This window comes from Grammomys surdaster, unplaced genomic scaffold (genome assembly GCF_004785775.1).
Source record: "Grammomys surdaster isolate TR1022 unplaced genomic scaffold, NIH_TR_1.0 958, whole genome shotgun sequence".
Taxonomy (NCBI): domain Eukaryota; kingdom Metazoa; phylum Chordata; class Mammalia; order Rodentia; family Muridae; genus Grammomys; species Grammomys surdaster.
Window position 1 is genome coordinate 1,374,086 of NW_021605377.1, and position 14,432 is coordinate 1,388,517.

At 42.2% G+C, this 14,432-nt stretch overlaps 1 protein-coding gene across 1 annotated transcript in view; it reads left to right on the forward strand.

Annotated features, from left to right (window-relative positions):
• Window positions 1–14,432, forward strand: part of Uhrf1bp1l (UHRF1 binding protein 1 like) — a 72,545-nt gene that overhangs the window by 56,013 nt on the left and 2,100 nt on the right. The window contains exons 14-20 of the mRNA XM_028783032.1: window positions 2,675–4,176; window positions 4,586–4,758; window positions 6,616–6,755; window positions 7,871–8,021; window positions 9,532–9,785; window positions 10,072–10,180; window positions 13,136–13,329. Coding sequence (XP_028638865.1) covers window positions 2,675–4,176; window positions 4,586–4,758; window positions 6,616–6,755; window positions 7,871–8,021; window positions 9,532–9,785; window positions 10,072–10,180; window positions 13,136–13,329 — 2,523 coding nt within the window. The remainder of the gene's footprint in view (window positions 1–2,674; window positions 4,177–4,585; window positions 4,759–6,615; window positions 6,756–7,870; window positions 8,022–9,531; window positions 9,786–10,071; window positions 10,181–13,135; window positions 13,330–14,432) is intronic.

The following is a 14,432-nucleotide window of genomic DNA, read 5'->3' on the forward strand; positions in this document are numbered from 1 at the left end:
GAGAGGAGGAGAGGAGAGAGGAGAGAGGAGGAGAGGAGAGAGAGAGGAGAGAGGAGGAGAGGAGAGAAGAGAGAGGAGAGAGAGAGAGGAGAGAGGAGGAGAGGAGAGAGGAGGAGAGGAGAGAGGAGGAGAGGAGGAGAGGAGAGAGAGAGAGGAGAGAGGAGAGAGGAGGAGAGGAGAGAGAGAATAGAGGAGAGAGGAGAGAGGAGGAGAGGAGAGAGAGAGGAGGAGAGGAGAGAGGAGAGAGAGAGAGGAGGAGAGGAGAGAGGAGAGAGAGGAGGAGAGGAGGGAGGAGAGAGGAGGAGAGGAGAGAGGAGAGAGAGTGGAAAGAGAAGAGAGGAGAGAGAGAGAGGAGGAGGAGAGGAGGAGAGGAGAGAGGAGGGAGGAGAGAGGAGGAGAGGAGAGAGGAGAGAGAGTGGAAAGAGAAGAGAGGAGGGAGGAGAGAGAGAGGAGAGAGGAGGAGGAGAGGAGAGAGGAGGAGAGGAGAGAGGAGGAGAGGAGAGAGGAGGAGAGGAGAGAGGAGGAGAGAGAGGGGAGAGGAGAGAGGAGAGAGAGAGAGAGGAGAGAGGAGAGATTAGGAGAGGAGAGAGGAGGAGAGAGGAGAGAGGAGGAGAGGAGAGAGGAGAGAGGAGGAGAGAGAGGGGAGAGGGGAGAGGAGAGAGGAGGAGAGAGAGGGGAGAGGGGAGAGGGGAGAGAGAGAGAGAGAGAGAGAGAGACAGAGAGACAGAGAGACAGAGAGACAGAGAGAGAGAGAGAGAGACAGAGAAAGAGAGAAAGAGAGAAAGAGAGAGAGACAGAGAGAGAGACAGAGAGAAAGAGAAAGAGAGAGAATGAATACACCAGACCTGGAGCTCACAGAGCTTCAACCACCTGCTTCGGCCTCCTGAGTGCTAGGTTTAAAGGCATGTGGCACCACACCCAGCTGAGACCAAAGCCATTTTTATAGAAACGAAACTGACTAACTGTTATGATTCCAGGATATAACATGCTGTTCAAATGTGAATAAGCTTAATTATAATCTTAATTTTATGGTAAAATTTAAGATTGAATTTTGAATCTCAACTATAGGAAATCTAAGAGATTGCTTCTCCCACCTTTGTGTATTTATGATTTTAATTTTTTTCTAACTTCTGTTCATTTGAAAGTAAGAGATAGCAATAAAATGCAAATCTTTAGCGAGATGGCACAGTGGGTAAAGGGGGCTGGTAGTCAAGCCTGATTATCTGAGTTCAGTCTCCAGCTCCCACATTATCGAAGGAAAACTGACTCCTGCACGTTATCCTTTGACTTCCACATGCTTCCTGTAACAGCAAATAAACAAATAACTGTCACAAAAACAGTTTTAAAAATTCTTTAGTCCTTTTTGGTCCTGCTATAGGGTTTATACAAGTTTTTCTTCTAGAAAAGGTTAAGTATACAACAAAGTTTTTACATTGTATGAGTTGCATTTGTTTACATTATTCCATTATTAGATCCAAAGTTAGCAAAAAAGTTGCTTTGTATTTTAAGTAAATAGTCACTAATCTGATCTGTGTATTATCTTGTTTTTAAAGGGAAAAGATTAAGCGACAACACATTTTAGTAAATAGAATAAGATGTGGTGGACATAACTGAAAATCTATTGCAGGATCCATTGTTGATAGATTATGTGCTGTAGCCTCTTTTAAAAACATTGTGCAGACAATATTCCACATTTCCCAGCATAAGGAAAAGTCTTCTGAAGGGAGATGATCTACAACAGTGCTGACACAGAACTCAGCAATGATCATTATATTTTCTGGGCATGCGCAGTACCCAGAAACTACCTTTGCCAGGAGCACTCAAACGATTCAGTTCACCCTTGAGAAGTATGTCAGTAAGTCTGACCTATCATCTTACTCTTCCTGTCTCAGCAGACCCCTGCCTGTTTCTCCAGAGTGCTATGATTACAGCTGTGTGCTCACATGCAGCCCAGAACACCGCGTTGGGTGACATCTGTCTGTGCAGTTGTTGTCATTCTTTCAGACGTCTCTTAGAATACTTGGACTTAAAAAATAGCTTAACAAAAATAGCGAATATCGCCTTTTCACACTTAGTACTTTTCTTCTGTGTACTCAAAGATTTAGTAAGTTTTTAGAAATGCATCTATTTGTTTATCTATTTATTCATTTGTGTACTGTGGTGCTGGATGTCAAATCTAAAGCCTTGTATATTATAGCATGCATTTTTATCAGTGAGCTACATCCTCCATACCTGTATTTTTTTTAAAGAATTATTTATTTGTTTATATGTGAGTACACTGTTTCTGTCTTCAGACACACCAGACGAGGGCATTGTATCCCATTACAGATGCTTGTGAGCCACCATGTGGTTGCTGGGAATTGAACTCAGGGCCTCTGGAAGAGCAGTCAGTGCTCTTAGCTATCTCTCCAGTCCCCATACCTGTATTTTTATTTTCTGATTATTGCATGATTAAATACAAATCATGAACATTGTTAATACACGTGACATCTCACACAGTGTCTTCTTCAGTGGTTAATTCATTAGCCATCTCTTACTGAATTTATTAGAAGACTCAACGGAAGGATAAGTTGTGATTTATATCTGTAGAGGAAAGAATAAAAATAATACCAAGTCTTTTGTATTTTCAGGATGTAGGGATTTGTGTATTGAACTAAATTGTTTTCCCTTCCAGTTTGTCATTCCTTCTGAAGTGAAGCCAGGCTGCCATCAAGATCAGCCTCACACGGTGTCTATTCAGAGCTCCGAAATGATAGCCACCAACACCAGGCACTGTCCAAACTGCCGGCATTCTGATCTAGAAGCTTTGTTTCAAGACTTTAAAGATTGTGACTTTTTTAGCAAAACTTATACTAGATTCCCCAAATCTTGTGACAGTTTTAATCTTCTACATCCGATCTTCCAGAGACATGCCCATGAACAAGATACCAAAATGCATGAGGTTTATAAAGGGACTATTATCCCTAAATTGAATAAAAACACTCTTAAAATGTCTGCTGCCACCGATGTGTGGGCGGTGTACTTCTCCCAGTTTTGGATAGACTATGAAGGGATGAAAAGCGGGAAGGGGCGGCCAATAAGCTTTATAGACGCTTTTCCTCTGTCTATCTGGATTTGTCAGCCAACAAGATACGCAGAGTTACAGAAAGAGTTTCAGACTTGTGATCAAGTGACCCTTAATACCTCACAAAGTGAATCCAGTGATCTGGCTGGCCGAATGAAGAGGAAGAAACTCTTGAAGGAGTATTACAGTACAGAGTCTGAGCCTTTGACCAATGGTGGTCAGAGACCTTCATCGGACGCCTTTTTAAGATTTTCCTCTTCGTCTTCAGATGCGGATGTTCACATCCTGGTCCGAGTTCATAAACATGTCAGTATGCAGATCAATCACTACCAATATCTACTGCTGCTTTTCATACACGAGTCTCTCGTTCTGCTTTTGGATACCTTGCGGAAGGATGTAGAAGCTGTGACTGGCAGCCCTGCTACCCAGACTTCAGTTTGCGTTGGAGTTTTACTTCGGAGTGCGGAGCTTGCCCTGCTGCTTCATCCAGTGAATCACACGAGCACTCTGCGCTCTCCTGCTTCTGAGAGCGGGAGCCCGCTGCTTCCTGACTTCCTGCCAGCAGAAAATGGGGGTTTTTTATCTTCAAAGAGAAAACAAGGTGGTAGTGGTATACATCGAATTAGAAATGCTACTCTCAATCATATGTCAGACAACAGGTCCATGAGTGTTGACCTTAGCCATGCCCCTTTAAAGGATCCTGTGCTTTTTAAATCAGCCAGTGACACAAACCTGCAAAAAGGCACTTCTTTTCTAGACTATTTATCAGATAAACATTTAGGGAAAATCAGTGAAGATGAAAGTAGTGGACTTGCTTACAAGAGTGGCTCAGGAGAAATGACCTCAGAAGTGTGTCACACAAAGGATGTGGCTTGCACAGACTCAGATAGTGTCTTAAACTACAGAGGTGTCTCAACTATGCTTTCCCTGGATAACGGCAGCAACCAAAACACACCTTCAAATACTGTAACTGGTAAGGGAAATGAAACCATACACTCCATCTTCAGAGCTGAAGAGTTCCTTTCTGAAGCAGCTCCACTCTCTGAGAACCTGGAGAGTTGTAAAGAAGAGGCCCCCACAGCCAGAGCACTTAAACCCCAGCCATCTTTAAGGTAATGATGCAGTAGGAATAGAAGTGGTTTTAGTTTTGTTATTTCTTTGATTTGTTTGTTAGTTTTGTTTGGGAGCAGAAAACTTCACGACAAAATGTGGCATTGTTAGGATTAAAAGAGTATTTTCAGAATCTGAGAAAGCCCTTGAGCTTGTATGTTTTGGTATACTTTTTAGCACTTAGTAGTTTGGGGATGCTATGTGATATGCTAACAGCTACAGGCTGTCTTCCTTACCGGGCCTGTGGCTTGCTGTGGTCTGGCTGGGCTAGGACTCCAGTGCTCCTTTTGCCTCTGCCTCCCCAGTGCTGGGATTCCAGGGGCATTTCCTCTCCCCACTGCTACTAAGAGTGGGAGGTGAAGCCCTTTTCTATACCTGGGGTAATTTTCCATTAATTTTGTTTGCTAACAGTGTTAAATCTAAGGAACGTTGCCCACCCACCCCAGCTCCACTCTCTGTTTCCTACAAGAACATGAAGAGGAGCGCCTCCCAGATCTCCCTGGACACCCTTTCCCTGGACAGTATGGGGTTGGAAGAGCAGCTGGAGAGTGATGGAAGCGATAGTCACGTGCTGCTGGGGAAGGGTAAGTCAGCGCTTGGAGGAGTTCTCCCTAGATACAAGTGCTCTTACGAGAAGTTATACCCCACAGTGATGAATGACATCAGACAGACAAAATGACTCAGTTCTGTACGTTCAGCCCTGTCCTCCTAGCTGTGACTTCCTAGTGGCTGCTCTTTTACTAACGGGTCTCCTCATGCTTCTGTTCATTTGCATTGTTTTTCATCCCTTGAAAGATATTACTCCCCCAGTAAAAATTTGATCATATTATTTTGCAGTTTAATCTCAGGAACCTCTCATTACTTTAAGACTGTGAGATTTAGAATTCTCAATCCGTTTTGAAAATGTTCGTTATTACTTGACCTCAGTTTGAAAATTTTCCTACCTGTCCTTTTTCCTTCCTTTGGTTCTTTTTCAAGAAATTACATTCATCTGTGTGTTGGAATGTGTGGGGCAAGGCAGCACACATATTCCATGCATGAATGTAGAGGTCAGAGGGCAACCTGCAGGAGCTGCTTCTCTCCCTCCACTGTGTGGGTTCCAGGAGTCACACTCAAGTTATCAGCCATAGTGGCCTTTACCCTCTGAGGCACCTTGCTGTTATCAGGTCTCAGTTTACTGTGATGAGTGTTTTTCTGTTTCACTGTGTTATATTTGTGTCTGGAGAGCTGTTTTACTTCTGTACAGTTTAGCAAAAATCATCATAGACATCTTATCCCTGGACTATGAGAAAGACTCTGAAATGTTCTGTTAACATCATACACCACAGTTGCCACCACATACACCTTCTCTGGCGCCACATCTGGTGGATAACTTCCTGAACCTTCTGTACTGCCAAGGGTAGGGTAGAAGCCACTTGGTTACACGGTAGTAAACACAGTGCTGAGTGGGGCATATAGTTTTTGCGTCTTGGACTTCATCAGAGTTTTAGTTCTTTTATGGCATTTTACAGTATTAATCTGTGACAGACAGAAAAATTAATGATCTTATTCCTTTTCTCATAGATAGCTTGAGGGAGCTAGAAAATAATGGAGATCAGTCACAGGGCATTCAATTCGTGTAAGAGATGATTGGGCGTTGCTGTAGGATAGGGAGAAGAGAGAGGAGGGACTCAGGCTGGATCTGTGCGGTGTGTGGAGGGGGAGATGTGAGGCTGACAGACTTCCCCATTACAGCAGTGTCACCCAGCAGGAGAACGTTTGCTTGTCAGCTCATTCTGATTATCGCTGTCATTGTTAGTTTATTTCATTTAGGGCATTAGTATCTGACTTAGTTAGGGTTTCTGTTGCTGCAACAAAACATAACCAAAAGCAAGTTGGTGACTAACATTTTACTTGGCTCACACTTCCAGATGTAGATCATCGCTGGAGGAAGTCAGGGCAGGAACTCAAAATAGGGCAGGAACCTGTAGACAGAAGCTGATGCAGAGGCCATGGAGTGGTGCTGTTTACTGGCTTGCTTCTCATGGCTTGCTCAGCCTGCTTTTGTACAGAACCCAGGACCACCAGCCCAGGAATGGCATGACCCATAATGCCCTGGGCCCTCCCCTATCAATTGCTAATTAAGAACATGCTCTCCAGGCTGGTCCCCAGCCAGATCTGGTAGAGGCATTTGCTCAGTTGAGGTTTTTCTCCTCTAGATGACTGTAGTTTGTGTCAAGTTGACATAAATCTAGTCAGCACAGTATCTCCGGCATTTCACTATAGGAAGTCATTTCTCATTTGCTAAGGGGCCGTAATTTGACTCTGTTTACTTAGAGGTATTTAAACAGGCTTTGCTTGAAAGCACTAAAGGGTCTAGTCCATTTTTCGATAGATGTAAACATTGCTGGAACATGTATAAACAGATCTTAGTTTGTTAATTTACCTTTGTGTTATTTCAGCAATGAAAAGGAACTCAAATGCAAGTTGCCAGAGCCCAGCAGAGAGTGTGAACACCACAAATGTACAGGATTGTGGGGAAGCCTCGCCAGATGCTGTCAGCACCAACTCAGAGGGTACACAGGAGAACCGCGATGATTTGGTAACAGTCTAGAGCTCTGTGGGAAGAAATACCACCCGTCCTTTGTGCTTGGTGCATGCGTGTCTGAGGAACTTCATTTATAAGATGGCCACTCAGATACAGAATGATCTACTCACTGCTTCTGCTCTGGACAGTTCTTTCTCTTAGCCACCTGGCTATTCCTATGTTTTACTTTTAAGTCTGTTTGTTTGTATTGAAGAAGGGAGGGGAGTAGTCTAGTCTGTTCATTTTTTACTGTCTTCTCTCCCATTCATATTTTGACCAATATTTTAGTTTCTTTTGTGTAAACTTTTTAAAAGTTTAACAGCTCAGATGGCAGCCAGCCCTTACAGTAAGGGTCCTTCTACAAAGGAAACAGGATGCTAGTTTCTTTTAAACCTTGCCGACACAAGGGAAATTTTCTTTTCTTTTCTTTTTTGTTTTTTTTTTTTTTTTGTTTTTTGAGACAGGGTTTCTCTGTGTAGTCCTGGCTGTCCTGGAACTCACTCTGTAGACCAGGCTGGCCTCGAACTCAGAAATCCTCCTGCCTCTGCCTCCCAAGTGCTGGGATTAAAGGGAAATTTTCTGAAAAAAATGTAGTCGTACCCTACTTGTAGTGAACATCCATTCATATGGACATGTCATATTATTAGTCTTTGTAACCAAATATTTTCTCTTTACTGATTAAAAACAAAAGCCCCTGGAGATTTTCTACAAAGACTGAACATTCTTTGTCCAAAATTCTTGGTTCCAGAAGTAGTTTTGGACTTAAGAATTTTGTGGATTTGGAACTTTTTCATCATATGTGATATCTTGGACCTGGAACCCCCTTCTAAACCCAAAGTCGGTTATGTTTCATAGATTCCTTGCACACAGCCTCTAGGTAACGTTAGACAGGTTCTGAGAGGCTGGTGAAACCGCTTGGTGCTATACTCGTGGTATTGCCCTGTCCCGTGGAAAGTAGTCCATGGGACACTCAAGCAATAGAGGGCAATAGCCAGGCTCTGTGGGCCCCAAGGGTAGCTTGACTGATAAGTGAGAACTGTATTTGTTGAGGTTAATATTTCCTTATTATTTATTTAATTTTTTTTTTTAATTACACAAGGTACTAACTGTATTTATACAACCATTGACAGATGTCAGTTGTGGTGTTTAAAATCACTGGCGTTAATGGGGAAATTGACATCCGAGGAGAAGATACAGAAGTCTGTCTTCAGGTGAACCAGGTGACACCAAGTCAGTTAGGCAATGTCAGTCTGCGGCATTACCTTGGTAACCGGCCAATTGGTAAGGTTTTTCTTAAACCACGTTTCACACAGAATGCTTAAGTATGTTTAAATGTATTTTATGTTCTATACACAGCTCACTAATAGTCTTGTTCTCACTATGACTCAGCTCCCAGGAGACCATATTGAATACAATGTCAGTGACTTTTTTTTCCTATGTGCATAGAATTCTATACAATACATAATGTATAGAAAGTAATACATTTTGGCATAGTATCAGAAAGCATGCTGTCACTTCTTATCCTGGGAGGTGGAAGGAAACATAACCAAGCAGGGCTCACAGGGGCTCACACAGACCGGCGCAGCTATCCCAGCCTGCATGGGTCTGTGCTAGGCCTGCTGCATACTTGCTGTGGTTGTTTAGCTTGGGGTTTTTGTGGGAACCCTAACAGTGGAAGTTTGGATGTCTTTGACTCTTGCCTGCTCCAGACCCTTTTTTTCCTAATGGGATGCCTCACCCAGCCTTGATGTGAGGGTTTATGCCTAGTCTTACTGTGTCTTGTTATGCCGTGTTTGGTTGATATCCTTGGAAGGCCTGCTCTTTTCTGAAGGGGAGAGGGGAAGTAGGGAGGGATGGGAGGAGAGAGAGATGAGAAGCTGCAGTCAGGATGTGTTGTACGGGAGAAGAGTAAGTGACATTTTAAAAATGACTCCAGGCCGTTTTTAGTCTTTGTATCCAAAATACTTAATCTTGACTGATTGAAAACAGAAGCCACTGGAGATTGCCTTTACCTTCCTGTCCCTTATGTGGGGTCTCCTTGTGGGGTCTCCTTGCTGTTTACTGTGATGTTAGTTGGAATAAAATAAATAAGTATAATATTCCACTAGTTTCTATTCCTAGATAATTGATATCAGCCTTTCCTTTACATTGCATATAGTATAAGACTTCATTGCATATAGTATAAGACTTCTGTTGAAGTTTAAACATTTATTTTTATATGTTGGTGTTTACCTCCGTAAACCAACTCAAATTCTTACTTAGAACAAGGTCTTAACTAAATGCAATTACATACAAATTAGATATTCTTTACTATAGTTTCAGTTTTACGTGTTCTTCGGGAATGTTTCAATGGCATGTGTTCTATAGGCTTTCACATTGTTGAAGACCCTAGTTTAATGAGGGAGGTGCAGAGCACACGCGAGACTCACATCACCACAGTTCCTGTCTCCTTACAGAGACATAGCCGGGTACTCACGTGGGTCTTGAATCTCAAGTGTGTATCCTATCAGAGTTCATCATGAATTTCCCCTATTATGAAAAAAGAAAAACATATAGAAAAATTGCCAGTAGTGTATTTGAAAGTTGCAGAGAAAAAGTGAAATTATGATATTTATGATATATTTTATTTATAATGTAGAGTCATTTAAATTAGGAGTAAATATTAAAGCTGTTTTGTAGATTTCTTTAATATGCAGTGTCTGATATTTTTTACTATAATCTTAATGGCATACAATGTCCTTTTTTGGTAGTGTTAGTTACAAAGTTATGATTTTTCATGTTTATTTCTCAGGTTCTGACCCGAAAGCTATAATTCATCCTAAATCCTCTCCTGAGATTTCTCTGAGGTTTGAAAGTGGGCCAGGTGCTGTCGTACACTCTTTGCTTGCAGAAAAAAATGGATTTCTCCAATGCCACATAGAGAACTTTACCACTGAGTTTCTCGCGTCTTCCCTTTTGAATATTCAACACTTCCTGGAGGATGAAACTGTAGCAACAGTGATGCCCATGAAGATCCAAGTGTCTAACACGCAGATACACTTGAAAGTACGTTAGCAGCTCAGTTTTCATAAGTGTTCACACTACCCTTTCTGGACTTTGATTTGTGTCTAAACTATGTCCTCTGTCAGAATTTATGAAATCAAGTGACTAATATTAACAGTGAATGCTACAGAGATCCTTTTCAGAAAGGAAAAATAGTGCAGGCAATTTTTTTGACATAGTAACTAGAGGCATTTATATAAATCTATAACATATGTTTATTCAAGTTGACTGTTTCAATATTTTCATTCATTTTTATAAGAACATGCCAATATTTTCTCCTTACCTGTAGGATGACAGTCCCCGGGGTAGCACAGTGTCCCTCCAGCCAAGTCCCGTGACTGTGCATATTGATCATCTCGTGGTGGAGAGGAACGATGATGGCTCTTTCCACATCAGAGGTACCCTGAAAACGATGCCCGTGAGCACCCAGTGTGTCGGCGCAACACTGTCACGTGCTGTTGGTTCTGTCACTTACTGTTACTGTACATGGCTTTTCAGTAGTGACAATTGGGGAATGCTTTCGCCACATCAGTCTACAGGATCTGTGTGTAACCCTGCAGTAACTCATCAGTAGTTAGCTTCATACCTGGGCTGCGCATGTGTCTGGAATGAAAATAGGAAAGGCGTTTGTGGTTTTATGTTTTTTCCCCCCACCCTCTCTCTGTGTGCATGCATGTGCATGTGCGTGTGCGTGTGTGTGTGTACTTTATGCCTCAGTGAACATATGGACATCAGAGGGAAACTTTGGGTATCAGTTCATTCTCACCTTCCACCTTGTTTGAGGCAGAGTCTCTTTGTCCATTATCATGTGTACTTCAGGCTGCCTGGCCTGCAAGGCAGGAGCTCTCTGTTCTTCCCTGCCCCCCCCTCCCACCAGGAACACTTGGAGTACACAACTGTTCAACTGCTACGAAAAATAAAATTATGAGATACATAGGGAAATGGATGGAGATAGAAACAAATACCCTGTGTGAGGTAACGGGGGCCCAGGGAGACAAAGCCTGTGTGCATCTTCTGTATATGGATGTTAGCTTTTATGCTCTGGATGCAACTGTTTGATTGAGAATCACACAGAGGTTAGGTAGCTAGTCAGGGCCAGTTCTTCCCCTGGCTATAAAAGGATAAAGGAGAGCTGAAATGAGAGGGCTAATGGGGATGGGAGGGCAGTCTGGGGGAGGGGTACGGAGCGGAGATAACTAACACTAAAGGCTTCTGGGAAGTCAGGTGACCTAGTGTAGAAGGCTTCTAAAATATTTACACATAGAAAAGAATTTACATATAGTCACCATAGAATGAGAAAGACAGTACCCCAGCTATGCATAATGTATTAACCAAATAAATCTCCCAGAATGGGTTACATCTTGAGTTCTTGGCCAGTGGAGTTCCACAGTCTACCTAAACAATACAGCACAATACTAATATAATGTAACCAATTTGGTTACTGTCCACATTTTGAAGGTTAGATCTGAAGACACTGTATATTTGTGGCATAGACAGTGGAGAGTTTGAACTGACACTGTACTGGAAGCTTCACCCCTCCTAGCTGGCATCCATAGTGCCGGACAGTGCTGGGCACACATCTATCTAATCCAGCTGCAGACCCTGTGAGCTACAGTAACAACATCCTTGCACGATATGCCCATTGTTGCAGGAGTAACATTAATGGTATGGCAGTAACCAGTCACTTTCTAATTGGATTTAAAACCCATTGCATGAGATAGGCTGATACTGTTACTGAGGCCAAGAGCCTGAGAGCAGAGAGAGCATGGGCCCTAGGAGCAATCCCACTTCTGGTCTGGGGCGCTTAATGCCCTTTTCTGGCTTCCACAGGCACTGTACACACACAGGCGCACATGCAGGCAAGCCACTCGTGTATAAAATAAGAGTACAGTGAGTCTCAAATTTAAGTAGGTTTGAAGCCCAGTCACATTAGATTTTAGTGAAGTCTGCTTTACCTGTTTTCTTTTGTAACCCAGGCTAGCCTGGGACTTAAGAGTCTCCCATCTATCTGCCTCTCTAGGGTTGGGTTACAGACACTCACAGTTGTACCTGGCTCAAAAGATATGTTTTTTTAAATTGATTTTTTAAATTGAAGTATTGTTTTCTCTAAAAAGATTTTTTGGTAGTTCTGTGGGATGAACACAGGGCCTGTGCCCATTTTGAAGACATTTTAATGGAATTATTTCTAAATTTCATTTTAAGACTTTCTATAGGGTGGTAGGTACATAAATATTGTTTATTTTTTATGTTACTGTTTTTCTTTAATTCTACAACTTTGCTGAGCAGTTACTAGTTCCAATTGTTTATTTGTTTATTTAGATTTATTTATTTATGTAAAACAGTGTTTTGTGTGCATGGATATCTGCACACCAGAAGAGGGCATCAGGTCCCATAGGCACGTGTGAGCCACCGTGTGGATTCTGGGAATTTCGGAAGAGTGACAGTGTTCTTAAATGCTGAGCCTCCCCTCCAGCCCTAATTGCTTTTTTCCAACTCCTTCTGTATTTTTGTGTACAAGATCATATCACCTATAAGTGTCTTACTCCTTCCTTTCTGTTGAAGTCTCCTGATTTCCTTTCCCTGCCCAGGTGTGATGGCTAAGACCTTTTAGGGTAGGATTGAGGTTGTGGGAACAGACATCCTTGTCCTGTTCCTGATTCTGGCAGAGGAAATGTACCATTAAGTACCCTTTATCACCCCAAGAAAGTTCCCCTTCTGTTCCTAATTTATCTGTACCTTTATTACGGTAAGGTGTAGGATTTTTCAAGTGCCTTCTTTTTACTATTTTGGTTTTTCAGGGCAGTCTGTCTACATAGCCCTGGCTGTCCTTGAACTCGAATGTAGACCACGCTGTCCTAGATCTCTCAGATATCCACCTTCCTCTGCCTCCCAAGTGCTGGATTAAGGCCATGCGCCTCCATGCCCAGTCCTCAAATGCCTTTTCTACAGGCTTTGAAGTAGTCCCAAAGCTCCTAGTACTCTGCAGATGCAGACAGTTATTTCACTGTTTTTTTTTTTTTTTTAATGTAAGACATCCTGCATTCCATACTACTTGCTTAGGGTCAGTTTATATTTTTATATGTTGGTATATTCACTTTACTAATATTTTGTACAGGATAGTTATGTGTCTGTTCATACACATCTTGGTCTTATTTTTTAATTTCTTGGCATGGGATCTTTTGAAAGAGTAAGCTTTTGGTTTTACTGTATTTATTTCCCCATTTCTCTATCACAAACTACTATCCTCACACTAACAGTTACGTTCTTATTTTAAAATTAGTTCCTCATGATAGAACTCTAAAGATTGTCGGATGACTTGGAACTGTATCTGAGCATTTTATCTGTTTGTTCAGATTCTCACTTGTTTAATACTGGGACTGATTTCAAAGACCATGCCAGCAACGATTCAGTGGTGCGGCCCCAGGGGACGAGTGACGTGAGGAAAAAAAGCAGTGTCACCCAAGCCACCCAGACGAGCCCGGAGGTTCCTTCACCTTCACAGTCAGCTCCCTTTCCTGAGTGCTTGGTTGACATTACAAGGGAACAGGTAATGGGAAACTCAAGTTTACTTGTAGCACTTGGTAATTGCCGAAACACTGACAGTTAGAGCAGCTTTGGTGTATGTCAGTAGAGCACATTGGTGACTTGCCGTGTGTAAGCAGTAGATGCTGGGGTTACTAATGTGGAGCAAGATGAGGGAAACAACAACCTTTCTGTTTTCTTGAGGGTCTCTCAGTGTTTTTGTCCTTCCAGAATCTTACTCATTTTTCTTAAAAATTTCCTTAAAAAAGTGTGGATACTACATTTAGCTTAACATTGTATAACGTGTTTTTCATATCATTATATTTTCTTCAGGCTTATTTTAATGGCCGAATGATGTGATGTGGATGTATTAGCATTGCTGAACATCCTGTTTGACACTCATTCTTAACATTCAAGTTGCTTCTGCTTATTTGAAATGATACATAAAAGTGTTCTGCAGAGTTTTAACCTCTGCGATAGGGTGTTAGAAGGAACTCATTGGTCTGATCCAGGATTTGCTGGATGACAACTCTGACTGGGTATAGAAACTGAGTGCTATAATTGATCCGTGTAAATATAGACCATCCTTAGTTTTTATTGTCTCCTCATATGCAGTGGCTCAAGACGGCAAAATATCTGAATTAAGTCTTAGAAAGTTTTGACTGTCTGAAGGAAAATTCCTATTGAAGTTTTCGCAACATGAGTCTGAAGATGAGGAGAAAGTTGTTCTGGGCCAGATTGTCTCTTACCTATGAGCTAGTTGAGTCCTGGGACTAGTTAAGGTCACCTAAGAGAGTGGCTTAGGTAAAAGAAAGTGGGCAACCGTGAAATCTAATAGAAGGTGAAAACTGAAGGGGTCCCAGGAGCGGTGAAAGAGGATAGGGAGGCCGCAAGTTGAAAGAAGTGGTGTACGGCAGAAAGATGGAGGTCAGTGTGTCTGAAGACACAGTGGCCCAAGGGTAGTATGGCGACATAGTATCACATTAAATTCGGAACTGAGAAGTTAATTAGTATATTGAATTACTGGGTCAAAATGTAGGACCACTGTTTCTTGCATAGTAAGTGCTTTCCAATAGCTCCCGGAAGGAATTTTGAGCTCCAGTTGACCATCACCAGCACAGGGTGGTT